Here is a 26,409-nt window from a genome sequence, read left to right as displayed (position 1 = left end):
TCTACCTTTCAAATAAGTAAATAAATCTTAAAAAAAAGAAAAAAAAAAGTGACAGGATGGGGGATGGTGAGATCTTCTATCCACTGGTCCATTTTTCCCAAATTACCACATTAGTCAGGTCTGGGCCAGGCCAAAGCCAGGAGCCACGAAGTTCATCCTGTCTCCCCCAAGGGTACCAGGGACCCAAGTACCTGGGCCACCATCCATTGCCTGCCAAGGTGCATTAGTAGGGAACTGGATCAAAAGTAGAACAGCCAGGACTAAAACTGGCACTCCAATATTGGACGCCAGTATCATAAGCAGCAGCTTAACCCACCATGCACAACACTGGCCCCCCTACAGACAATTCTTTTAATATATTTTGCTATAAAATAAGCCAAGAAATTAAATAACTGGAAGAAGACAGCTCAAAAGGAATATTAAATGACAATTTTCTCCTGCAGATGGCAACAATCACAGCATATTTCTATGTTCGTGGGAATGATCCAGTAAAAAGGGAAAAGTGATGATGCAGAATGAAAGAAGAATGACTGATAAAATACCTAACAGAACCTTAAACACAAGAAGTAATGGGCCCAGTGAACAAGTAGACAGATGGGTCTTAGATATGACAGTTCATTTATTAGTAACAGCAGAGAAGACATACAATGACTCAAAGATACAAAGTCCCTTCAAAAATCGTAGCATAATAGAGAGAAAAGACAGTAAAACTTAGGCAAGATTGAAGAGGAGTCAGGAAAGATTCACAGAGAATTTTCACACTTGAATTTACAAGACAAAGACCAAAATGTAGGGAAAATAAGTACCAAGAAAGAAAACATGAAAACAGTGCAAGAGAAGATGAAAATGAAGCTACATAATTAAGAATTTAAGATAGAGGGCTGGGGCTGTGGTGCAGCAGGTTAAAGTCTTGGCCTGCAGTGCTGGCATCCCATGTGGGCACTGGTTTGAGTCCCAGCTGCTCCACTTCTAATCTAGCTCCCTGTTAATGAGCCTGAGAGCAGAGGAGGATGGTTCAAGTTCTTAGGCCCCTGGATCTGCACAGGAGACCTGGAAGAAGCTAGTTTTGGATCGGCTCAGCTCTGGCTGTTGTGGCCACTTGGGGAATGAACCAACGGATGGAAGATTTCTCTCTGTCTCTACCTCTCTGTAACTCAGTCTTTCAAATAAATAAAATGGATCTTTTTTGACAGGCAGAGTTAGACAGTGAGAGAGAGAGAGAGACAGAGAGAAAGGTCTTCCTTCTGTTGATTCACCCCCCAAATGGCTGCTACGGCCAGTGGGCTGCGCCGATCTGAAGCCAGGAGCCAGGTGCTTCCTCCTGGTCTCCCATGTGGGTGCAGGGCCCAAGTACTTGGGCCATCCTCCACTGCCTTCCTGGGCCACAGCAGAGAGCTGGACTGGAAGAGGAGCAACCAGGACAGAACCAGCGCCCTGACCGGGACTAGAACTCACAGTGCCAGCGAGGCAGGTGGAGAACTAGCCTAGTAAGCTGTGGTACCACCCTAAAATGGATCTTAACAACAACAAAAAAAAAGATAGGCCGCACCACGGCTCAATAGGCTAATCCTCCGCCTTGCAGTGCCGGCACTTGACACAGCAGTTAAGACATCGCTTAAGGCATCCACATCCTATATCAGAGTGCCTGACTTCAAGTCTCAACTCTCCTTCTGGTTCCAGTTTATGCATACCCTAAAGGGGCAGCAGGTGATGATTCAAATAGTTAGATCTCTGCCACCTATGTGGTAGATATGAATTGAGTCCCAGAACCCTGGTTTTGGCCTGGCTCAGACCTGTATGTTGCAGCCTTTTGGGAAGTGAACCAGAAATGCAAGGCTCTGTCTCTCTCTGCCTTTCAAATAAGTAAGTACTATTTTTAAGTTAAACTTAAAAAAAAAAAAAATCCTACAAACACACACACTCACATCTCTCTAAAAACATATCCAGAAGATCAAGTAAACTTCCTGAACTACCGTCCACTTCCAACCTTTCTGAAAAGTATAATTCTGCTCCAGTCACAAAAAAATAAGAAAGGTACTATAACCTCCTCAGTTTCCTTTGAATTGGATATACTTAATGATTCTCCTCATTCTGGGAATCTATATGATAAATAAAACCTATGTCAGAGTGGAAGTCATAGAATAAACTATATTTTGTCTCCCTGTCTTCCAATCAGGTACTATTCTAGAAACAGACAAGGTAACCAGAGTTATCCTATTTATCTACTAAAACTATTATGATTAGGCCCACACCTTAATAATTCACATGAAATAAACAGGCTTCTAAGGTAAAGAAAGTTTGATAATTCAAGTAGCCTATAAAATGGCAATGATTAGATTATGGCAGAAATAAAATGTGTTAGAAACATTTGTGGAGGCTGGTGCTGTGGCATAGCAGGTAAAGCTGCCACCTACAGTACTGGCATCACATATGGGTGTTGTTAATAAAACGGTACTGTCCTTCAAAGCCCTGCCTGGCTTACTAGAAGTCAGGTGACCAAACGGCTCAATCACAAGTGTCAGCTCCACTCACACCTTAACAGGATTTGCTGCTCCCACTTCCTTACTTCTGCAGATACATAAGACCTGTTCTAGTACAGGCTGCTGTTCTCTCGTGCATGGGGTAGCCGCCTGTTGTGTTTCTTCCATCCGACAATAAACCTTTTCTCTTACTACAGTGTTTGGTATATTTTTTGGTGACCTTTCAGGAGCTAGTTCTTATCCCGGCTGCTCCATTTCCAATCCAGCTCTCTGCCATGGCCCAGGAAAGCAGTGGAAGATGGCCTAAGTCCTTGGGCCCCTGCACCTGCATGGGAGACCCGGAAGAAGCTCCTGGCTCCTGGCTTCGGATCAGCGCAGCTCCAGCCATTACGACCATCTGGAAAGTAAACCAGTGAATGAAAGACTTCTCTCTCTCTTTGCCTCTGCCTCTCTGCAACTCTGCCTTTCAAATAAATAAATCTAAAAAAAAAAAAAAAAATTGACCTGCGCCGTGGCTCACTAGGCTAATCCTCCACCTTGCGGCGCCGGCACACCGGGTTCTAGTCCCGGTCGGGGCGCCGGATTCTGTCCCGGTTGCCCCTCTTCCAGGCCAGCTCTCTGCTATGGCCAGGGAGTGCAGTGGAGGATGGCCCAAGTCCTTGGGCCCTGCACCCGCATCGGAGACCAGGAAAAGCACCTGGCTCCTGCCCTCGGATCAGTGCGGTGCGCCAGCCGCGGCGGCCATTGAAGGGTGAACCAACGGCAAAAAGGAAGACCTTTCTCTCTCTGTCTCTCTCACTGTCCACTCTGCCTGTCAAAAAAAAAAAAAAAAAATTAGGGGCTGGTGTTATGGCACAGCAGGCTAAACTGCTGCCCTTGATACCCGTATTCCATGTGGGCACCAGTTCAAATCCTGGCTACACCCAGCTGCCCGCCAACATGCCTGGGAAAGCAGCAGAAGATGGCCCAAGTGCTTGGGCCCTGCCACCCATGTGGGAGAACGGATGGAGTTTCAGGCTTTTCCCATTGGCTTGCTCCAGCCTTGGCTCTTTGCAGCCATTTGGGGAACAAACCCATGGATGGAAGACAGCTCTTTCTGCTACTCTGCCTTTCAGATAAATAAATAAGTCTTTAATATATTTACTAAGAAAAAGTTCATGACATTGTTAAATATGTTTTTAAAAAAAAAAGATTTATTTATTTGAAACTCAGAGTTACATACAGAGAGAAGGAGAGGCAGAGAGAGAGAAAGACAGGTATTCCATCCGCTGGTTCACTCCCCAGATGGCCACAACGGCTGGAGCTGTGTCTATCTGAAGCCAGGAGCCTTTATTTCATTTATTTTTAAGAGATTTGTTTTATTTATTTGAAAGGCAGAGTGACAGAGAGGGAGAGAGAGAGACAGGAAGAGGTCTTCCATCCACTGGTTCAATCCCCAAATGGCTGCAATGGCCACAGCTGAGCCAATCCGAAGCCAGAAGCCAGGAGCTTCTTTTGGGTCTCCCACAATCGGTGCAGGGACCCAAGTACTTGGGCCATCTTCCACTGCTTTCCCAGGCACATAAGCAGGGATCTGGATTGGAAGTGGGGCAGCTGGGACTCAAAGTGATACCCATATGGGATGCCAGCACTGCCAGCAGTGGCTTAACCTGCTATGCCATGGCACAGGCCCCTCTACCTTTATTTTAAAGTAAAATATTTTCTTCAGAAATCCAATCAAAACTTTAGTATAAAAGACAGGTAAAGGTAGACTGCTTTTTTGAAAGGAAAGTAAGTTACTGAAAAATACTGCTGGGGCCGGCACAGTGGTACAGTGGGTTAAGGCCTGCTTGCCATGCTGGCATTACATAATGGAGTGCCAGTGAGCCTTTGCTTCCCATCCAGCTCCCTGATAATATGCCTGAGAAAGCAGCAGAAGATGGCCAAAATACTAGGGCCCTTGCCACACCTGTGAAAACCAGGATGGAGTTCCTGGCTCCTGGCTTCAGCCTGGCCCAGACCTGGCCATTGCAGCCACTTAAGGAGTGAACCAGTGGATGGAAAAGTTGGTCTCTCCTAAACCCCTGCCAATTAAATAATATGAAGGGGCCAGCACTGTGGTATAGTAGGCTAAGTCTCCACCTGCAGCAACGGCATCCCATATGGGCACCGGTTCAAGTTCTGGTTGCTTCTCTTCCAATCCAGCTCTCTGCTGTGGCCTGGGATAGCAGTAGAAGATGGCCCAAGTGCTTGGGCCCCTGCACCTGCATGGCAGACCCAGAGGAAGCTCCTGGCTCCTGGCTTTGGATCAGAGAGTGAAGCAGCAGATAGAAGACTTTTCTGTTTCTCTCTCTCTCTCTTTAGTTCTACCTCTGATATAAATAAATAAAAATCTTCAAAACTAAGTAAGTAATCTGAAAAAAAAAAAATTACTGCTGTTCTAACAGAACCCCTAATTTTAAAATGTTGAGACACTAAGGACAATGACTTGCCAGAGGCCACAGAAAGAAATGCAACATTTTATTCAAAGAACACCTTTTAACCTCCCCTTTGAAAATCCTTTTTTTCTCCTCAGGTGAAATTTACCAGTCCTTATTGTATTACTTAATACATGTAGCACATACTCCCATTATGGCTACTGTAAAACTTTAGTGCACTAATTTCACTTAATTTTTTTTTTTATTTGTCACGCAGAGTTAGACAGTGAGAGAGAGAGAGAGACAGAGAGAAAGGTCTTCCTTCCATTGTTCACCCCCAAATGGCTGCTAAGGCTGGCGTGCTGCCCCGATCCGAAGCCAGGAGCCAGGTGCTTCCTCCTGGTCTCCCATGTGGGTGCAGGGCCCAAGCACTTGGGCCATCCTCCACTGCCTTCCTGGGCCACAGCAGAGAGCTGGACTGGAAGAGGAGCAACCAGGACCAGAACCCGGTGTCCACATAGGGTGCCGGTGCCGCAGGCAGAGGATTAACCAAGTTAGCCACGGTGCCGGCCCCAATTTCACTTAATTTTTAAATGTTATCTGTGTCCCTCTAATACACTGTAAGCTTCCTGAAGGCAAGAACTGTCAAACAACTCTGACATCATCCAGAATGAAATGTATGGCCGGCGCCGCAGCTCAATAGGCTAATCCTCTGCCTTGCAGCGCCGGCACACCGGGTTCTAGTTCCGGTCGGGGCGCTGGATTCTATCCGGGTTGCCCCTCTTCCCGGCCAGCTCTCTGCCCGGGAGTGCAGTGGAGGATGGCCCAAGTCCTTGGGCCCCGCTCCCCAGGGGAGACCAGGAGAAGCACCTGGCTCCTGGCTTCGGATCAGTGTGGTGCGCTGGCCGCGGCGGCCATTTGGGGGTGAACCAACGGCAAAGGAAGACCTTTCTCTCTGTCTCTCTCTCTCTCACTGTCCACTCTGCCTGTCAAAAAAAAAAAAATGCATTACATTGTTTCTGACCAAATTTTAGAAAAGATTTATGCTAGCTCAGTGTGTGGTATGGTAAGACTTAGTATTTGTGAAATAAATTTACCAAAAATTAGGCTTTTAAATAAGTCTTTAAAAATTTCATAGCAAATGCACATTATCTTTTAATTCTTTTTTTCTACTAAACCCTGAAATACCCTTGTACATGTAAAATAGAACAGGATCCTACACAGAAAAATTAGCTATTATGTAACTTTATATAGAAAGAAAAAAAAACCTGAAGCCATTATTGAACATTTAATTTGGAAGGTAAAAAAGTCTATCAGATTTGCTTCTTATTCTCATTTATATATTACCAATACAAACACATCTTTGATGAGAAAAGGAGAAAATTGGGCCCACAGATTAACGATATCTTGACCCTGACAGCCAGGTAAAAATAATACAAAGAGTTGTGTTCCATTAATCTCTAGACTCCAAGTGAAACATCTTTCTAGACCTCAATTTCAGTCACCTGTCAAATGGGGGTGCTGGGGAGTAGGAAAAATTATCTCTAAGATTCTCTCCTGCTCTAACACTGTAGAGCTTGTAACAAATCCAGAAACAGAATCCTTCTTAAGCTTGCAACTCAACAGTAAGTAAGAACTTTGTAACAATCAGTAAACCTTGCTGGGTGTATTATATGGCTCCTGTTTTCCTGCCAGCACTTGTTATTATTTAGCCCTGTGATTCCCAGCAAGAAGCAAACTCTGGGTTTTAACTTCTTCAACTTATAAAAGAAGTTGTTAGACAATATGAACTCCATTTAACATACATTGTACTCATGGTATTTTATGAAACAAGGGATCTCTGAGGAAAACAGTGGGCTGGGACTCACTCAACAAGACGTTTAGAGGATTCCTGTATAAACCAAAAGTAGAAAATTTCAAGATGAAAAGATACCTTACAAGTTTTTCCCAACTCACCCAACTGGCCTCTTTCTAGTTTTGGAAGAGGTCACTCAATCATTCGAGAACCAGCCGTGGAAACAAGCCATTCATTTTAGGTCTGCTACGAGACAAAAGTCATTTCCAGAAGCCACACCATCCACCTGTAACTACCACCCACTAGCTTCTCCTCTGGCTTAGCAGCCCCTCAAGTATTTCTGGACAGTAACAGTATGACCCTTAAATCGCCTCTCCTCCAAAATTAAAACCCCCAACTCTGTCCACCTTGCCGCATAACACAGTACCACGCAGCCACCCTCCCTCTCCACCTCCAGTCCTGCTTTAGTGAACGTCAAAAGTGCTCCAATAGCTCTTCCATTCCGACTCCCCGATTCCTTACGCACCCCAACACTTCCCCCTGGCCCAGCTGACACCGCATGGAAGCCTCTAACTGCCTTTAGCACCTCCAAGGAAGCACTGGGGCTGGGAAGTGTGCCCTGTTGCTCCTTCGGGAGACAGGGCGACAAGAAGTGACCGCGGCCCCCACAGAGAGGCCGCAGCCTGTCCTCCTCCCCTGTCCAAGCCTCCTCTCTCACCGGTACTGCTTGGGGTCGCTGGGAGACTTGACGATCTCAGGGTCTCCGGCATTACTGAGAGACCCCCTCCGTCCCTCCTCCTCTGATTCATCCGCTCCTAGACGGGGAACTCGTCCACTCTCGCCCAGATCCTGTCCATTGGGCTGCAAGTCGGGGCAGCTGCAGGTAGACTTCGCCTTGTTCCTTCCAGGCATGGTCCGGGTGGGAAAGGGTCTGGCAGAGTCTTCGCACCGACCCCGCGCTTCGATTCTCCACAGCGCCGCGAGCTCCCGGCCGGCCTCACGCCACAACTTCCTCCCGGTGGCACACACTGCAGCAACCGTGACTCTCCTCAGCATTCACCACCCGGCCGCAGCGATGGGCATCCCGCTCCCCAGGGCCCACCCCCTCCTCCTACTCCTCCAGCCGCTCCTCCTCCTCCGCGTTCCAGAGGCGGCGGAGGCCGGCGCTGGTGCTGCCGCAGCCGCTGGGGAGGACAGGCCTGAACCCCTCCCCCAATCCGGTCTCCCTCACGCCAACTTCCCTCATTCCCCCCACCCCCACCCTTGGGCTGTCGATGACGCTGATCTTAGCCAATCATGAGGCAAGAAAGCAATTACGCGCACGCCAACAACCAATGGGAACAGGGAAGGAGAGGAACCAAAAGGACGGGGCTGGATTCTCGGAGCACCCAGAGAGCAGTTCGAAGCATGTGGTGGGCGGGGCGAGGGGTAAGAGGCGGAGAGAGTGCCGTGAGGGACGACGGGAGAAGGGCGCTGGGCCGCTGGTCAGCTGCGCGGTGTTTATGACGTATTCAGGGAAGTTGTCTGAGGCAGGCGCTGAACAGTGCTGCGCGCCTGAGGGGAAAATGCTACCCCTAGAAAACAGAGGAGCGAGTGGAGAGGACGAGTTTCGAAGTTTTGTTTTTCCCACTCGTTATACTGTGTGCACCCCATCCTCAGACCCTAGGCGCGGCTTGGGCCGTGACTCAGCACGTAAAAGCCGAGAACGCCGGAAGTCTCGCTACCACGCCGGATAGACGCTGCTCCGGAGCGGAGCTGGGCGCCGGGAACAAGTAGATGCACTTTTCCACCTATGGCCTGCCGAGCTCGAGTTTTCCTCTCTCAAAGCCTCAGAAAGACCGGCCTGGTTGTGCTCACGCTTTAATAAAGTAATATTTTAAAAAAATCTCAGACTAGAACCCTTGCCATTAAGGTGCGCAGACTTAGCGAGCAGCTACAGCATGGTGGGCCTTCAGGTCCTGTCCCGGTCTGTATTTGGGCAGCGCACTTTAGTAGGCCATCTAAAATGTAACTGAGACATAGACACAAATGAAATGCAAAAACAAACTTGACATTAAGATACAACGTGATGACACCATCCGGTAAGAGATCCTCGCATTTGTATGAGTGAATGGAGAATTGATGGTTACTATGTCTAAATTTTTCTCGGCCTTTTCTGAGCTCCAGGCATGGAATATGACCGTGAATAAAAACCTTTGCCTTTGTGGAGTTTGCATTCTAATACTAAGAATAGCATAATAAAATAAATGATTAAAAAACAAAAGCCAGGATGCTGTGGCACAGCAGGTTAAACTGCCACCTGCAGTGCCAGCATCCCATATGGGCACCAGTTCAAGTCCCTGTGGCTCCACTTCTGATCTAGCTCCCCGCTGATGCACCTGGGAAAGCAGCTGAAGATGGTCCAAGTGACTGGGCCCCCGCACCCACGTGAGACCCAGAAGAAGCTCCTGGCCCAGCCCTGGCTATTGCAGCCATTTGTGGAATGAGCCAGCAGATGGAAGATATATTCATTCTCTCTCTCTCTCTCTCTCTCTCTCTCTCTCTCTCTGCCTCCCTGTAATTCTGCCTTTCAAATAAATAAATAAATCTTTAAAAACAAAACTAAACAAACAAAAAAAACCCCACATTAAGTGCCGTGAGACAATGATGCAGGATAGGAGAATTAGGAGAGGTACACTGATTAAGGCAGGAAATGATGGAACCTGAACTGGGACAGTAAAGTACAATAAACTGTGTTGTTCAAATATCTCAACTTGTTTCCACCCATCTTTTCAAGAATCTCTTTTTTAAATTTTGTTTATTTGTAAGGCAGAGAGACAGATTTCCTGTCTACTAGTTCTCTCCTCTCATCACAAATTATTTATGTTTAAAATTTTAGTTTGAGAGGGAGAGAAAGAGCGAACTCCCATTCACTGATTAACTACTTAAATACCCTCAATGGTCCCTGGCTGGAGCTGAAGCTGGGAGCCAGGAATTCAATCCAGATCTCCCACTTGGGTGTCAAGAACTCAAATCACTTGAGATCACTACTGCCTCCCAGGATCCACATTAACATTAAGCTGGAATCAGGAGTCAGAGCTGGGCATTGAACCCAGGTACTATGATATAGGGCTCAGCATTTTTTTTTTAAAGATTTGTTTATTTGAATGTCAGAGTTACAAAGAGGGAGAGGCACATAAAGAGAGAGATTCCATTCACTGGTTCACTCCCCCAAGTGACTACAATGGCTAGGGCTGAACCAGGCCAAAGCCAGGAGCCAGGAGTGTCATCCAGGTCTCACACGTGGGTGGCGGGTGCCCAAGCACTTGGGCCATCTGCTGCTGCTTTACCTAGGCCATTAGCAAGGAGCTGGATCAGAGGTGGAATGACTGGGACATGAACTGGCACCCATATAGGATGCCGCCATCACAGGTGGCAGCTCTACTCACTATGCCACAACACTGGCCCCTGGACTCAGGCACCATTACTGGCTTCTTAACCACTAGGCCTAATGCCCATCCCGTAATAAAAATTAGAAAAATTCGAGGGGCTAGTGCTGTGGCTTACTTAGTACATTCAGCAGCACCAGTACCCCTTAGAGGCGCTGGTTTGTATCCCACCTATTCCTCTTCCAATTCAGTTTTCTGCTATGAGCTGGGAAAGGGGTGGAAGATGGCTCACGTGCTTGGGCCCCAGCACCTGCGTGACAGACCCAGAAGCAGCCCTGGTTCCTGGCTTCAGATCAGTGCAGCTCTGTCCATTGCCACCATCTGGGGAATGAACCAGCAGGTGGAAGACCTTTCTTGCTGTCTCTCCCTCTTTCTGTCTATAACTCTACCTCTCAAATAAATGAATAAAAATTTTAAAAAAGTAAAAATAATAATTTGGAACATTACTATCCCTCATTTGAATATTCATAATTATTTTTAAGAGTATTCCTCAGAGGCTGGCGCCGCAGCTCACTTGGCTAATCCTCTGCCTGCGGTGCCGGCACCTCAGGTTCTAGTTCCATTTAGGGCGCCGGATTCTGTCCCAGTTGCTCCTCTTCCAATCCAGATCTCTGCTGTGGCCCAGGAAGGCAGTGGAGGATGGCCCAAGTGCTTGGGCCCTGCACCTGCATGGGAGACCAGGAGGAAGTACCTGGCTCCTGGCTTCAGATCGGCGCAGCGTGCCAGCCATAGCAGCCATTTGGGGAGGTGAACCAACGGAAGGAAAACTTTTCTCTCTCTCTCACAGTCTAACTCTGCCTGTCAAAAAAAAAAAAAAAAAAAAAAAAGTATTCCTCAGAATGAACCAAGCTAACCTATTACCATTCTACAGAAAATTTAAATATTAGAAAGTTAAAAAGGTATTGAGCTTCCAAAAAAGCATAAGATTATAATTTTTTAAAGATTTATTTTATTGGCTGGCGCTGCAGCTCAATAGGCTAATCCTCTGCCTGCGGCACCGGCACCCTGGGTTCTAGTCCCGGTCGGGGCGCCAGATTCTGTCCCAGTTGCTCCTCTTCCAGTCCAGCTCTGTGCTGTGGCCCAGGAGGACAGTGGAGGATGGCTCAAGTCCTTGGGCCCTGCACCCGCATGGGAGACCAGGAGAAGCACCTGGCTCTGGGCTTCAGATCTGCACGATGCACTGGCTGCAGTGTGCTGGCCGCAGCAGCCATTGCGGGGTGAACCAACGGAAAAAGGAAGACCTTTTTCTCTGTCTCCCTCTCTCTCACTGTCCATTCTGTCTGTCAAAAAAAAAAAAAAATTTTTATTTTATTTATTTGAAAGGCAAAGGCAGAGAGAGTGTGGTCTTCCATCCGCTGGTTCACTCCCCAGATGACTGCAACCGCTGGAGCTGTGCTGATCCGAAGCCAGGAGCCTCTTCCAGATCTCCCATTCGGGTGCAGGGGCCCAAGGGCTTGAGCCATCTACTGCTTTCCCAGGCCATAGCAGAGAACTGGATCAGAAGTGAAGCAGCTGGGACTCAAACCAGCACCCATATGAGATGGGTAGCTTTACCTGCTGCACCACAACATTGACCCTAAGATTATAATTTTTTTTTTTTTTGACAGGCAGAGTGGACAGTGAGAGAGAGAGACAGAGAGAAAGGTCTTCCTTTTGCCGTTGGTTCACCCTCCAATGGCCGCCGCGGCTGGCGCACCCTGCTGATCCGATGGCAGGAGCCAGGTGCTTTTCCTGGTCTCCCATGGGGTGCAGGGCCCAAGGACTTGGGCCATCCTCCACTGCACTCCCTGGCCACAGCAGAGAGCTGGCCTGGAAGAGGGGCAACCAGGACAGAATCTGGAACCCCGACTGGGACTAGAACCTGGTGTGCCGGCGCCGCAAGGCGGAGGATTAGCCTAGTGAGCCGCGGCACCGGCCTGTAAGATTATAATTTTTAACTCCATGTTTTCTTCTGTGTCTGATCCAACTTCAGCCATCCTTGTACTCCTCCCTTTTACCTCAAAGATTTCCTTCCTGTTAGGTGTGGTGACCTTTTTCTTCATATTTAATGATCATTCAGGAGTTATACAAATTAAAAATATCTAATTTCTATGTTTGATGCCTGCCTCTGAAAGTTATTTTAATGAATGCATTAGTTGTCTACCCACTAGAGAGACAAATCTGAGCCTTGCTTCTAAAAAATCAAAGATACAGTATTCTTAACACCATTATGCACCTTTATATTTAAGAGTCGGAGTAAGCCAGAAATGTAGAGTGTTGGTTCTACGTTGAGCAGATTGGCAGTGGTATAAGTTCATTACAGTCTCAAGTCCCTAATTATTTCCCTTGTTTTACTGTCTAAAATGCCTCCACTAGTGACTCATTAGCCTCTCTTAAATGCAAGTACCACCTGTGAAAGGAGTAAAAATTTTGTGAATGGATTTTTCTTTCTCCTTTCTCTTTTTCTTTCTTTCTTTCTGTTTTTTTTTTTTTTTTCAAGCATATTCGGGGCAACTGGAGATCACCATCAACCTGGGTGGGAGGTGGGGGGGTTAAGAGATTGAGATTGCTAACCATGGGAGGAAAGGCACAGAAAGGAGGTAGGTTACAAGAGAAATAAGATCTGCAAGATATTGTCCAGGGCCCACGCTCTAATAAATTATACCTTTGGAACGCTAGTTACTAAGTGTCCCCACCCACTGATTGCTATCCACACTTGGCAGCTTTATATCTGGGTCAAGAAGTAAGCATGTCCTCATGGATTCTTTTCTTGGGAGACTAAACATGTGGACAAAATACTAAAGAGTTCGTGCAATCATAAAAATGGTCTTCTATACTGTTAGTATAGTTATGGGAAGAATTTTGTATTCACACTTTAAAATAAAATAGGAATGACCCTAAAAATATACCAAATGAAAGATTATTCTATCACATATCCAGCTAAAGTCTCCATATTTCTGATCTAGAGATACACATTTTTAAAGTCTGTTTGGAAGAGAGACTATGAACACACAAAATGATATCTTAAAATATGTAAATCAGGCCAGCACTCTGGCGTAGCGGGTTAAGCCACTGCCTGCAGTGCGGCATCCCATATGGGCTCCAGTTCAAGTCCCGGCTGCTCCACTTCTGATCCAACTCTCTGCTATGGCCTGGGAAAGCAGTAGAAGATGTCCCAAGTCCTTGGGCCCCTGCACCCATGTGGGAGACCCAGAAGAATTTCCTGGCTCCTGGCTTCAGATCAGCATAGCTCTGGCTGTTGCAGCCAATTGAGGAGTGAAACAGTGAATGGAAGACTCTCTGTCTCTCTTTCTGTCTCTGTCTTTCTTTCTCTCTCTTTCTCTCTCTCTCTCTGCCTCTCTTTCTCTCTGTGTAACTCTGACTTTCAAATAAATAAATAAATCTTTAAAATATATATATCTATAAACCAGGGGTCAGTGTCATGGAGCAGTAGGTTAAGACGCCACTTGTGAAGCTGACATCCCATCACTATACTAGAGTCCCAGTTTATTTTCAGTCAGGCTTCCTGCTAACCTAGAAGGCAGCAGATGACAGCTCAGATTTTTGGCCCCTGAACCCACAAGGAGATCAGGATGGAGTTCCTGTTCCTGGCTTCAGCCTGGCCCAGATCTGGCTGTTGTGGCCATTTGGGGAGTGAACTAGCAGATGGAAGATTCCTCCCACCCTGTGTGTGTGTGTGTGTGTGTGTGTGTCCCTTTTTCTCTGATGCTCTGCCTTTCAAATAAATGCAGAGGGTTAAGCTGCTGCTTGTGACACCAGCATCCCATACAAACCCCAGTTCAAGTTCTGGCTGCTCTACTTCCAATCCAGCTCCTGCTAACGTGTTCAGGAAAGCAGAAGATGATGCTTCAAGGACTTGGTCTCCTGCCACCAGCAAATTATTTATTTGAAAGGCAAAGTCACAGAGAGGCAGAGGCAGAGAGAAGTCCTCTATCCACCAGTTCACCCCCCAAGTGGCTGCAACGGTCAGAACTGGGTTAATCCAAAGCCAGGAACCAAGAGTTTTCTCCAGGTCTCCCATGTGGGTGCAGGGGCCCAAGGATCTGGGCCATCTTCTACTGCTCTCTCAGGCCATAGCAGAGAGCTAGATTGGAAGTGGAGCAGCTGGGACTCGAACTGGTGCCCACATGGGATGCCAGCACTGCAGGCAGTGGCTTTACCCACTACACCACAGCGCCAACCCCCATAAATCTTTAAAATAAATATATGTCATATTACTCCCCTTTTAAAATCTTATCAATGGTTTCCCTTTACAATTTTTTTTAAAAAAGATTTATTTATTTATCTGAAAGGCAGAGTTACAGAGAGAAAGCAGGAGAGATCTCCCACCTACTGATCCACTCCCTCAAAAGGCTACAATGGCCAGGACTGGGCCAGGCCAAAGCCAGGAGCCAGGAACTCCCAAGTGGGTGGCAGGGGACCAAGTCCTTGAAGCATCTTCTGCTTTCCCAAACATGTTAGCAGGAGCTGGATTGGAAGTAGAGCAGCCAGAACTTGAACTGGGGTTTGTATGGGATGCCGTTGTCACAAGCAGCAGCTTAACCCTCTACACCAAAACACTGGACTCCTCCTTTATTTTATTTTATTTTATTTCATTTTATATTATTTTTGTAAAGGTTTATTCATTTATTTAATTTTTTAAAATATTTATTTATTTATTTATTTGACAGAGTTATAGACATTGAGAGAGAGAGACAGAGAGAAAGGTCTTCCTTCTGTTGGTTCACCTCCCAAATGGCTGCGACAGAAGGAGCTACACCGATCCAAAGCCAGGAGCCAGGTGCCTCCTCCTGGTCTCCCATGTGGGTGCAGGGCCCAAGCACTTGGGCCATCCTCCACTGCCTTCCTGGGCCACAGCAGAGATCTGGACTGGAAGAGGAGCAACTGGGACTAGAACCCGGTGCCCACATGGGATGCTGGTACCATAGATGGAGGATTAACCTAGTGTGCCACGGCACAGGCCCCTTTCATTTATTTTATTTATTTATTTATTTATTTATTTTTTTGACAGACAGAGTGGACAGTGAGAGAGACAGAGAGAAAGGTCTTCCTTTGCCTTTGGTTCACCCTCCAATGGCCGCCGTGGCCGGCGCGCTGTGGCCAGTGCACCGCGCTGATCCGAAGGCAGGAGCCAGGTACTTATCCTGGTCTCCCATGGGTGCAGGGCCCAAGCACTTGGGCCATCCTCCACTGCACTTCCCTGGCCACAGCAGAGAGCTGGCCTGGAAGAGGGGCAACCGGGACAGAATCTGGTGCCCTGACCGGGACTAGAACCCAGTGTGCCGGCGCCGCAAGGCGGAGGATTAGCCTAGTGAGCCGCGGCGCCGGCCCCCTTTCATTTATTTTAAAGGCAGAGTCAGAGAGAGAGAGAGAGAGAGAGAGAGAGAGAGAGAGAGAGAGAAGGAGAAGGGGAGACAAAGAGAGATCTTTCATCCACTGGTTCACTCCCCAAATGGCTTCAGTGGCCGGGGTGGGTCAGCTTCTGGTCTCCCATGTGGGTGGCAGAGGCCCAGGAACTTGGGCCATCTTCCGATTATTTTCCAGACACATTAGCAGGGAACTGATCATAAGTAGAACAGCCAGGACTCGAACCAGTGCCCATAGCAGATGCCTGCAGTGCAGACCACAGCATAACCTGCTGGCCCCTTCCTTTACACTTGAATAAAATCCAGCTGCTTGCAATAGCCTAAAGAATGCACTTAGGATTTTTGTCCTTCCTCTATGTCTACGGTCTCATCTACCATTCTGCTCTTTGGTAAAGCCACACGGGAGCAAACATCCTTCAACACACTACGGTAGTTCTTGCATTAGAGCCATTACCTCTGCACCTCTGCCTGGACTATTCTTCCTGTAAATTTTGCATCTCTGGCTCCTCACCAGTCATATGTCTGCCCAAATGTCACTCTTAAGAGAGAGATCTTCCCTTGCCATTCTTTCGAAAATAGCACTCATCTTAAATTATTTACTTGTACTTATCCATTAGCTTATTGTCTGTATACTCTTTATTATAGATCCTTTGAAGAGTTGATACTTCATCCATCTCATTCCCTGTTATATCCCTAGAATCAAAAATAGAGCTGGCGCCGTGGCTCACTTGGTTAATCCTCCGCCTGCAGCGCCGGCATCCCATATGGGCACTGGGTTCTAGTCCCGGCTGCTCCTCCTCCAGTCCAGCTCTCTGCTGTGGCCTGGGAAGGCAGTGGAGGATGGCCCAAGTGCTTGGGTGTCTGCACCCGTGTGGGAGACCAGGAGGAAGCACCTGGTTTCTGGCTTTGGATCGGCATAGCTCTAGCTGTAGCGGCCATTTGGGGAGTGAACCAACAGAAGGAAGACCTTTCTCTCTGTCTCTCTCCCTCACTGTCTTACTCTATCTGTCAAGTAATAATAATAAAAAAAGAGCCTGCTACATGTTGTATATTCAATAAATACGTTTAAATTAATAAATGAATGCTACAAGAGAGAACTGTTGAAGTTTCAAAGTCCCTACAGAGGCAGGAGAATAGTATTAGCCCTAAATTGAAGAAGAACATCTTATAATTGGGCCTGGAGGGAAAGAGGCACAGAAATGTGCAGATGCAGCAAAAACTGCAGTATGAGAAGGAAGGAAGTAGCAGCAACATAAAAGAATTCCTGTTTGACAGCCTCACACTTTGTAAGAAGTCAATGTTTAGACTGAAGGAATAGATAATAAGGTGGATCCTGCATTCATGGGAATTATGAAATAAGGTATTTTCTTTTTTGTTTGTTGATATTTCAAACATCTTGAAGGCAATACCAATTGGTAGATTTTTTGTTTCCTGAGTAATTATAGTACTTTGTGGCAAGCATTTTACTTTCATTAACTCATTTAATTCTCACAACAACCTAAGTCTGTGATTCACCAATTTACAGATGAAGAAGCTGAGGTTCACAGACATTAAATAACTTGCACAAAATCACATAAAAAAGTGAAACTATCAAAATTGATAATTATGTGTGTCTGATTAAAAAACTTATGTTCTTTTGTCTCTTGCATTTTGCTTATTAAGTATCTAGAATAAACCAGAATTATAATTTTTTAATTTAAACACTGATTATTCCCTGTTGTGGTTAACCTCCAGTCTAATCTCCACACACAGTATGCAAAGTAACAAAATCCATAACTTACATCCCCTAAGATAACATCTGGAAGCCGGCATTGTGACATTCTGGGTCAAGCTGCCATCCCATATGGGAACCGGTTTGAGGCTCTGCTGCTCCACTTCTGATCCAGCTCCCTCCTAATGTCCCTGGAAAAGCAGCAGAGGATGGGCCAAGTACTTGGGCTCCTGTGCTCATGTGAGAGACCTGGATGAAGCTCCCGGCTTCAGCTTGGCCTGGCCAAGTGCAGCCATTTGAGGAGTGAACAAGCAAATGGAAGATCTCTGTCTCTCCTTCTCTCTCTAACTCTGCCTTTCAAATAAATAAATAAATTTTTTTTTACAAAAAATAACACCTAGCTTTCCAATAGCCTTCCGTTCTTCCTCTCTGAACAATTATGTCTAAAAGTCACTTGCCAAGGTAGGGTTAAGCAAGCTGGAGACCTGTGCCCAGGGTGTGTGAGAGCAGCATGATGGCAGATGCAAGATGTTGAACAGTACGAGGAGGGTGACCATGGAGGCTGAAAGTGGCAGAATCCAAGCACAACGAGGAGATTGAGGGGTAATGAAACAGTGGCTCTGAGAAATTGGTTACATTCAGGAGTGAATTTATCAAATAAGTAAATATATTGAAGATAAAGAAAGCCAGCTTTCTCACTGTAGGAGGGAATTAGAAATATGGAAAGACAGAAAATTAGCTTGAACTCTGTGGTGTTGGGTACGAATTAGGTATTAATATGAATTCATGATTTTTAGTTGACACATATATAGAAATAACCAGGTGTGTATATATGCATGTCTGTATACAGTACTCATGCATATTATCTAGCTATATTCACTAAGAGGACCTCAGAGCAGTGACACAGACATCTCAGTGACCATTCAGAATATTTCCTCTTGCTTTCTAAACCCCATTCTCCACTCAAAGGAACCAGTGCTACTTGGAGAAATGCTGGCTTCAAGGCTAATGCAGAGAAGTTAAGAGATGAACCTGGATCTTCCTATTGTATCAGAAAGGAAGGAAGTGTTCAAAGAATGATAAAGACAGATCAAAAAGACTCAGAAGATAGCTTGAAGATGCTGTCATTCCCAGGGCCAGAAAAGGGCCATTGTGAGCATCAAAATAAACAATGATGCAAAAGATTACAACTCATTGTGTAAAATAGGGATCCATGTGTCTAAACTGATCAAAGAATGGGAGAAAAAAGTGTCTTGTCACAGTAAAAAGCCAGTGATGAACGCAACGAGTTCATGGAATTGGAAAATCCCCATTCAACAACCATAATAGTAATAATTAATTCAACTAAGTAATATCTGCATATGCTAAACTACTGGGTGAAAGTTTGATGAGAAATGGAATGTTTACATAGTCTCAACATACTGCTTCTTCACCAAACGAAGAAGGGACAAGGAATAACTATTATGGAAAAACCTAGCCAATGTCACTTAATCTGTGAACACAGTTAACATTATCAATAATGGGACAAATCAAAATTGCTATCAGCTAATAGTTTGCAGTGAGGATAGACATAGCACACATCAATGTCATCCCTTCCCAAAATGCCACAACCTGAATCAAAAGAGAAGAACCACCAGACAAACCCAAATTGAAGGATCTACTGTAAAAAAAGAAAAATCACCTATAATCTTCAAAAGTAGCAAGGCTTTGAAAGTCAAAGACAAAGGAACTGTTCTGATTAAAGACTAATGAAATGTGATAACAAAATGCATAACTGCATTATTCAAAAAGTTGGCTAAACTTGAATGGGTTCTGTGGATTAGATGAATAGTAATACATTAGTAACTTCCTGATTTTGAGAACCTGTGGGTGATGGGGCATCATTTAGGAACCTACTTTTTTTTTTTTTTTTCCGAGAGAGAGAGAGAGAGAGAGAGAGAGAGAGGTGTCTTCCATCCACTGGTTCACTCCCCAGATGGCCGCAACCATCAGAGCTGAAGGTCACCTACACCTACTCTTACAAGGTTCAGGGGAGAAGCCTTTGAACAGTTCTTGCAACTTTCCTTTCAGTTGGAAAGTATTTCAAGATAAATCAGCAAAAGTATTATGGGAGCAGGACAAAAAGAGTACCATTTTACACACTGGAACGGACTGCCAATGTTATAAATGCATAACATGATTCCTGAAGTTGTGGGAGGAAGAATGGTATTTGTGGAAGGGGAATATTAGCAATTATCCTAAATCTCCCCACACCCTCCAAGATCCTGCCGAAGAACTAGGTCCTTCTGGAATCTTTCTTGATTATTCCATTGCATGGAATGGGAGTCAGCATACATATTTTTTGTATCACTTCCTTGGTGCTTAATCATGTATAATCTTGTGACTTCTCTTGTACATATGTCTTGATTTCCTGTTTAAATCTTGCCATGAATATTATCTCCCTAATTATATTGTAATCAATTTGGGAACAGATATCATATATGATCCCTTTTTCTCCTCAATGTACCTGCCTCATGTTTTGTAATCACATTTCTACATCCGAAGGACAAAGAATAATTAATCTCACTTGGCAAATATTTTTGCATACAAAATATTTTGCATAACAGGCACCATACATAATAATTGCTCCCACATACAGAATGTATTACAGTTTATAAAATACCTACACACCCATTATCTAATTTGTTATTCATAGCAACTCTGTGAGGTAGGTGATGCCAATGATAAACATGCACAGGGAAGAACTGTGACAGACTGAAAGCCACACAGTCACTAAGCCAGATTAGGAGCCCTAGCCTTGGTCTTCAGATTCCAACTCCATTGTTTTTTCCACTCCACCACAGGAAATAGGTGACAAGACTGGGAAAACTGATGTTCTCAGGTATTATTTTTCTATCGCTATAAAAACACATCACCACAAACTTAGTAGTTTAAACATAAATGTATCAGGCTGGCGCTGTGGTGTAAGGCTAAAGCTGCCACCTTCAGTGCCAGCATCCCATAGGGGTGCTGGTTTGAGTCCCAGCTGCTCCGCTTTCGATCGAGCTTTCTGCTATGGCCTGGGAAAGCAGTGGAAGATGGCCCAAGTCCTTGGGCCCCTGTACCTGTGTGGGAGACCCAGAAGAAGCTCCTGGCTTCTGGCTTCAGATCAGCACAGCTCTGGCAGTTGCAACCATCTGGGGAGTGATCCATCGGATGTAAGACACCTCTCTCTCTCTCTCTCTCTCTCTCTCTCTCTCTCTCTGCCTTTCCTTCTCTCTGTGTGTAACTCTGACTTTCAAATAAATAAATCTTTAAAACATAATATTTTCTTACAGCTCTGTGGTGTAGGAGTCTGATACAGATCTCACTGGGCTAGAATCAAGGGATTGGCAGAGTTGCATTCCTTTCTAAAGACTATAGAAGAGAGTGTTTCCATGCCATTCCCAGCTTCAAGGTGCACTCACATTCTTTGGCTTGTGTCCCCATCATCAGTAGGCAACATTCTTCCAGATGCAACATTGTATCTGTCTTCCCTACATGGTTACATCATCCTCCAACTCTACCTCACATTTTTTTCTTTAAGATTTATTTATTTATTTGAAAGGCACAGTTACAGAAAGAGAGGAGAGAGAGAGAGAGAGAGAGAGAGAGAGAGAGAGAGAATCTTCCATCTGCTGTTTCACTCTCCATATGGCGACAACTGGCAGGGCTGGATCAAGCTGAAGCTGGGAGCCAGGAGCTTCTTCTGGGTCTCCCATGTGGGTGCCAGGGCCCAACTACTTGGGTCATCTTATGCTGCTTTCCCAGGTGCATTAACAGGGAATTGGAACGGAAGTGAAGCCGCTGGACTCAAACCAACACTTAGATGGGATGTGGGCGCTGCAGAAGGTGGCTTTACCTGCTAAGCCACAGTGCCAACCCCCACCTTTTTTTAAACATCTATTTATTTGAAAATCAGAGTTACATAAAGAAAGGGAGAGGCAGAGAATCAGAGAGATCTTAACATCCACTGGTTCACTTCCCAAATGGCAGCAATGACCAGGGCAGGGCCAGGTCGAAGCCAGGATCCAGAAGCTTCTTCCAGGTCTCCCACATGGTGGCAGAGACCCAAGCACTTCCCAAGCCTATTAGCAAGGAGCTGGATCGGAAGTGGAGTAGCTGATTCTCGAACAGGCAACCATATGGGATGACAGTACTGCAGGCTACATGCTGCATCACAGCCCTGACCTCTACTTCATTTTTTTTAAGGACTCTTGTGAGTACATTGTACCCATCTAAATTATCGGAGTTAATCTTCCTATTTTAAGGTTAAATAATTAGTAATTTTAATTTCTTCAGCAAAATTAATTTTTTAAGAAAGATGTATTTATTTATTTGAAAGTCAGAGTTACACAGAGAGAGGAGAGGCAGAGAGAGAGAGGTCTTCCATCCGTTGGTTCACTCCCCAGTTGACAACAAAGGCCGGAGCTGTGTCGATCCGAAGCCAGGAGCCAGGAACTTCCTCAGGGTCTCCCACGTGGGTGCAGGGGCCCAAGCACTTGGGCCATCTTCTGCTGCTTTCCCAGGCCATAGCAGAGAGCTGGGTCGGAAGTGGAGCAGCCAGGATTCGAACCAGCACCCACAACATTCATTCTTCTCTCCCATATATCCTAACATAGTCACAAGTTACAGTGGTGGGCTTTTATTCTGCATATCATGTATATATTCTCCCAAGTTTCATTTCTCCAAGTTTCACTGAACACTTTTACACCTTAACTCTTGATATGAACAGTTTTTGAAAGTCAATCATGAAATTCCTCCAGGATGATTTGTTTACCGCATATTAACTTTCAGCAGTGAGTTTACATGAAGAGTCAGCTAGAGTTTGTTGCATATCAACTGGTGCACTGAGTCCACTGGTTCCTCATTTAACAAATGAGAGATGTGATGCCGGTGACTTCAAGTAACTTGCCCAAAGACACAGCTAGTAAGTGGCAGAGCAGGAATTCAAACTACAAAGCTCACAGTTTTTCTCACCAATAACAGCTACTCCCAGGGCCCACATCCAAAGCCTGTGGTTAGAACATTAATTTGTTCCTCTGGATCATCTACTTTTTTTTCTTGGTCCTTTGTAGTCCTTTATTGTTTGTCTTCACAGTAATGCCTATATTTAAGTTTGGCAGCATTATACTCATTTTATAGTAGAAATTTGATCTCAGAGGTTACACAATCTATCCAAGACCCCCAGGTAGTAACTAAAGCTAAATTCACAAAATCAAGATCCTAGTGTGGGTGTGGATATGCTCTCAAGTTAGTGTAAATGAGTGAACCTATTTCCCAGTTCCTATCAATGATCACACCTGCTATTTTTCTCTTAATTAGCTTTAATATCAGATTACATTTGATCATCAAATTTCATCTAACATGGTTCCTTGGTTTAACTGTTCTTTACATTTTTCTTACAATTCTATTATGTACAGAGGAAAGTTATCTTTTCAAGTAATTTCCACTGTTTCCTGCCCTCAAGCTTTTGAATTACTTATGTTTGTTAGTCAAGGCAGAGATTGCTGATATTTTATAGACACCATTCATTACTTTCTATAATTTCAAACAGTTATTCCTCACTCAAAATCAATTCAAAATAAAACAAAAACCTAGTGGTTAAGACACTTGCATCTCATATGGGTGTACCTGCATCCTATTCAAGGCTCCTGCTCCTAACTCTAGACACCTTAGCAGGGAACTGGATTGGAAGTGGAGCAGCCGGGACTTGAATCGACACCCATATGGGATGTGGGCACTGCAGGCAGCAGTTTAAACTGCTATGCCACAGGATGCCAGCCCCCAAAATAAGCATATATATATACATCTATATACATATATATATATTTTTTTAAAGATTTTATTTATTTGAAAGGCTGTGGCGTAGCGGGTGAAGCCAATGCCTGCGGTGCTGGCATCCCAAATGGGTGCCAGTTTGAGTCCTGGCTGCTCCACTTCTGATCCAGCTCTCTGCTATGGCTTGAGAAGGCAGTGGAAGTTGGCCCAGGTACTTGGGCCCCTGCACCCACGTGGGAGACCCAGAAGGGGCTCCTGGCTTCCAATCAGTGCAGCTCTGGCCACTGTAGCCAGTTGGGGAGTTAACCAGTAGATGGAAGACCTCTCTCTCTCTGCCTCTCCTTTTTTCTCTGTGTTACTCTGACTTTCAAATAAATAAATAAATCTTGGAAGGAAGGAAGGAAAGAAGGAAAGAAGGAAGGAAGGAAGAGTTACAAAGAGGCAGAGAGGCAGAGAGAAAGAGAGGTCTTCCATTTACTGGTTCATTCCCCCAGATGGCTGCAACGGCCGGAGCTGCACTGATCCGAAGCCAGGAGCCGGGAGCTTCCTCTGGGTCTTCCCATGAGGGTACAGGGGCCCAAGGACTTGGGCCATTTTCTGCTTTCTCAGGCCATAGCAGAGAGCTGGATTGGAAGCAGAGCAGCCGGGACTCGAACCAGCTGGCACTGAAGGCAGTAGCTTTACCCACTGCTCCACAGCGCTGGCCCCAATAAATTTATATTTTAATTACATTTTCCCACAAACGTTTAGAAGCATCCTGGAATATAAAGATCTTGAAGGCTTTCCCTAATTCATCTGTTATTGCTGATCAACCACAAGGTGGCGCTAGAAACATAGGAATGGATCTCTCTCTGTGTCTCTGTGTGTGTGTGTGTGTGTGTGTGTGTTTGTGTATGTGTGTGTGTGTGTGTGTTTGAGATTTATTTTATTTACTTGAAAGGCGGTGTTGCGGGAGGGGGATATATATCTTCCATGAACTGGTTCACTCACTGAATGCAATGACTGATGTCCTTATAAGAGGAGACACACCAAGTTTGTGTATCAGAGAAAAGACCATTTAAGGACTCAGCCAAAGGGTGGCCACCTGCAGACAAGGAGAAAGACCTAAGGGAAAACAAACTTACTGACACCTTGAACTGGGACTTCCAGCTTCCAGAATTGAGAAAATAAGACTTGTTTAAGACATGAAGTCTGTGGTATTTTATTACAGCAGTCCTACTTAGCTGATACAAACCTCATTCCACTTTCTGACAGTGGATTTTCCCCCAAGTAAGGTTGGTGGGGCTTCAGTAGAGTGATAACAGGTATCCTGAAAACAGATTCAGTGGTCAAATAACAAAAACCTGAGAATGTAACAAAGTAAAACTATTTCTCAGATTTTTTTTTTTTTACTTTGCTAACATATATCCCTCCCCCCCCCCCCCGCCCCGCCGCCCCGCCCCAGGAAGAGCATGCAGGTCACATGTTACACTTTTTTTTTTTTTTGGACAAGCAGAGTGGACAGTGAGAGAGACAGAGAGGAAGGTCTTCCTTTTCCATTGGCCCACCCCCCAATGGCCGTTGTGGCCGGTGCACTGAGCTGATCCGAAGCCAGGAGCCAGGTGCCCCTCCCGGTGGTCTCCCATGCGGGTGCAGAGCCCAAGCACTTGGGCCATCCTCCACTGCACTCCCTGGCCACAGCAAAGAGCTGGCCTGGAAGAGGAGCAACCGGGACAGAATCCGGCGCCCCAGCCAAAACTAGAACCCGGTGTGCCGGCGCCGCAGGTAGAGGACTAGCCTATTGAGCCACAGCGCCGGCCTAAAGTTCCTTGTTCTTCTGGTTGTCAAGAACTTGCTTTTAGTCCAATTAACCTTCCCCAGAAGTTCTGGGTTCTTGGGTCCCTGGTCTTGCAGCAACATTAAGGAGCATCTCCATGTCCCCTACTTCCATTGCCCATCATGTCTTCCAGTGTTCCTACTGCAAGGTTGAAGCAGCATGTGGATAGTCCCGCTGAGATGCTTGTCAAAACCAATGCATCACCCTCGCTTTGTCCTCCACATCCATTCCTCTCGGGAGGACACAAGCCTTGGAGGACACAAGATGACAAAAAAGATGTGCCACATGGAAACGGGAGCTCTGGGAATCCAGCCAGATATAGAGGGAAGAGATCATGGTTCCCATGGTGGCCAGGAACTCCCACTTACTCTGAGAATCCAAAGTGTGAGCCTTACACTTCGGGGCAGGTGTGCCCCCAAGGCACAGACATCATTGGCCTGGGTTCTTTCTTTTCTCTATTGAAGTCTGAAGAACTTCATCTTTGTCTTCCCTGGTTGACTCCTCTGTTCCATCTGTCTGCTAACATGTATTCTAATTCTCTACAAGGACAAAATAGTATGCAGCATTGCCCAAAGTTGAAGGGCAATAAGACCCTCCCCTTTTTGGGGCAGTGCATACTTTTTTTTTTTTTTTTTTTTGACAGGCAGAGTGGACAGTGAAAGAGAGAGACAGAGAGAAAGGTCTTCCTTTTGCCGTTGGTTCACCCTCCAATGGCTGCCACAGCTGGCGCGCTGCGGCCGGCACACCACACTGATCCGAAGGCAGGATCCAGGTACTTCTCCTGGTCTCCTGTGCGGGTGCAGGGCCCAAGCACTTGGAACATCCTCCACTGCACTCCCTGGCCACAGCAGAGAGCTGGCCTGGAAGAGGGGCAACCAGGAAAGAATCCGGCGCCCCGACCGGGATTAGAACCCCGTGTGCCGGTGCCGCTAGGTGGAGGATTAGCCTATTGAGCCATGGCGCCGGCCCAGTGCATAGCCTTAATCAGAGTAGTATCCTGTAGGGAAAAAAATGGAACATGCTGATTCATAATTTTGTTTTTCTTATGCTGATCTGTCTGCTCTTGAAACTATCCTATTACCCATCATCAGATACTGAAGGAGGAACCTTGGGGAAGAGAGGCTGGGGCATGTAATATAATTCTTTGAATGAATCATTTCTGGAATGGGAAATGATCTCCCTCAAGGTCCTCTGAGAGAAGAACTGTTCACTGTCATTCCTCCAAGCTTGTTCCTTCAAGGACCAACCAGAGTAAAAAGTTGTAATGGCCTAGCCCAGAGAAAGAACAGCTACAAGCAAAGGGCTAAAACTGAACCTAATATCCTACAAAGAAGTCAAACCAAGATCTTTGTAAATAATTGTTTTTTAATTACTTTTCTGTAGTCCCAACATTGTTGGTAATAAAAGCCTTCAAACAAAATGCTCCTTTGAACTTGCTGTCTGAGAAAGAAGAAAGATGAAGAGAAAGTATATCTAATTCTGCAGCCAGACTGAGAAAAGGATGGGCTAGAGAAGCGACAGAATATTCCAAAAGGAGTGAGTAGTGATCAATACCAAGAAGAGAGGGGAGTAGGCAGAGTCTTCGTACTGTGGAGCTTCTAACAAGGAAGAAAGTATA

General features: G+C 45.7%; 1 protein-coding gene and 1 long non-coding RNA gene across 3 annotated transcripts in view; one reads left to right on the top strand and one right to left on the bottom strand.

Annotated features, from left to right (window-relative positions):
- NRDC (nardilysin convertase) overlaps window positions 1-7,934 on the bottom strand; it is a 93,192-nt gene extending 85,258 nt beyond the window's left edge. For both annotated transcript variants that reach the window (XM_002715099.5, XM_002715100.5), the window contains exon 1: window positions 7,390-7,934. In XM_002715099.5, coding sequence (XP_002715145.1) covers window positions 7,390-7,727 — 338 coding nt within the window. In that variant the 5' untranslated portion in view covers window positions 7,728-7,934. The remainder of the gene's footprint in view (window positions 1-7,389) is intronic.
- A 198-nt stretch (window positions 7,935-8,132) lies between these two features.
- On the top strand, window positions 8,133-9,297 carry LOC138850653 (uncharacterized). Its single transcript, XR_011390709.1, has 2 exons — window positions 8,133-8,752; window positions 9,034-9,297. It is a non-coding gene; the product is annotated as an uncharacterized lncRNA (long non-coding RNA).
- The last annotated feature ends 17,112 nt before the right edge of the window (window positions 9,298-26,409 follow it).

This window comes from Oryctolagus cuniculus, chromosome 7 (assembly GCF_964237555.1).
Source record: "Oryctolagus cuniculus chromosome 7, mOryCun1.1, whole genome shotgun sequence".
NCBI classification, from domain to species: Eukaryota; Metazoa; Chordata; class Mammalia; order Lagomorpha; family Leporidae; genus Oryctolagus; species Oryctolagus cuniculus.
The sequence above is the reverse complement of the archived record's forward strand: the minus strand, read 5'-3'. Positions and strand labels throughout refer to the sequence as shown.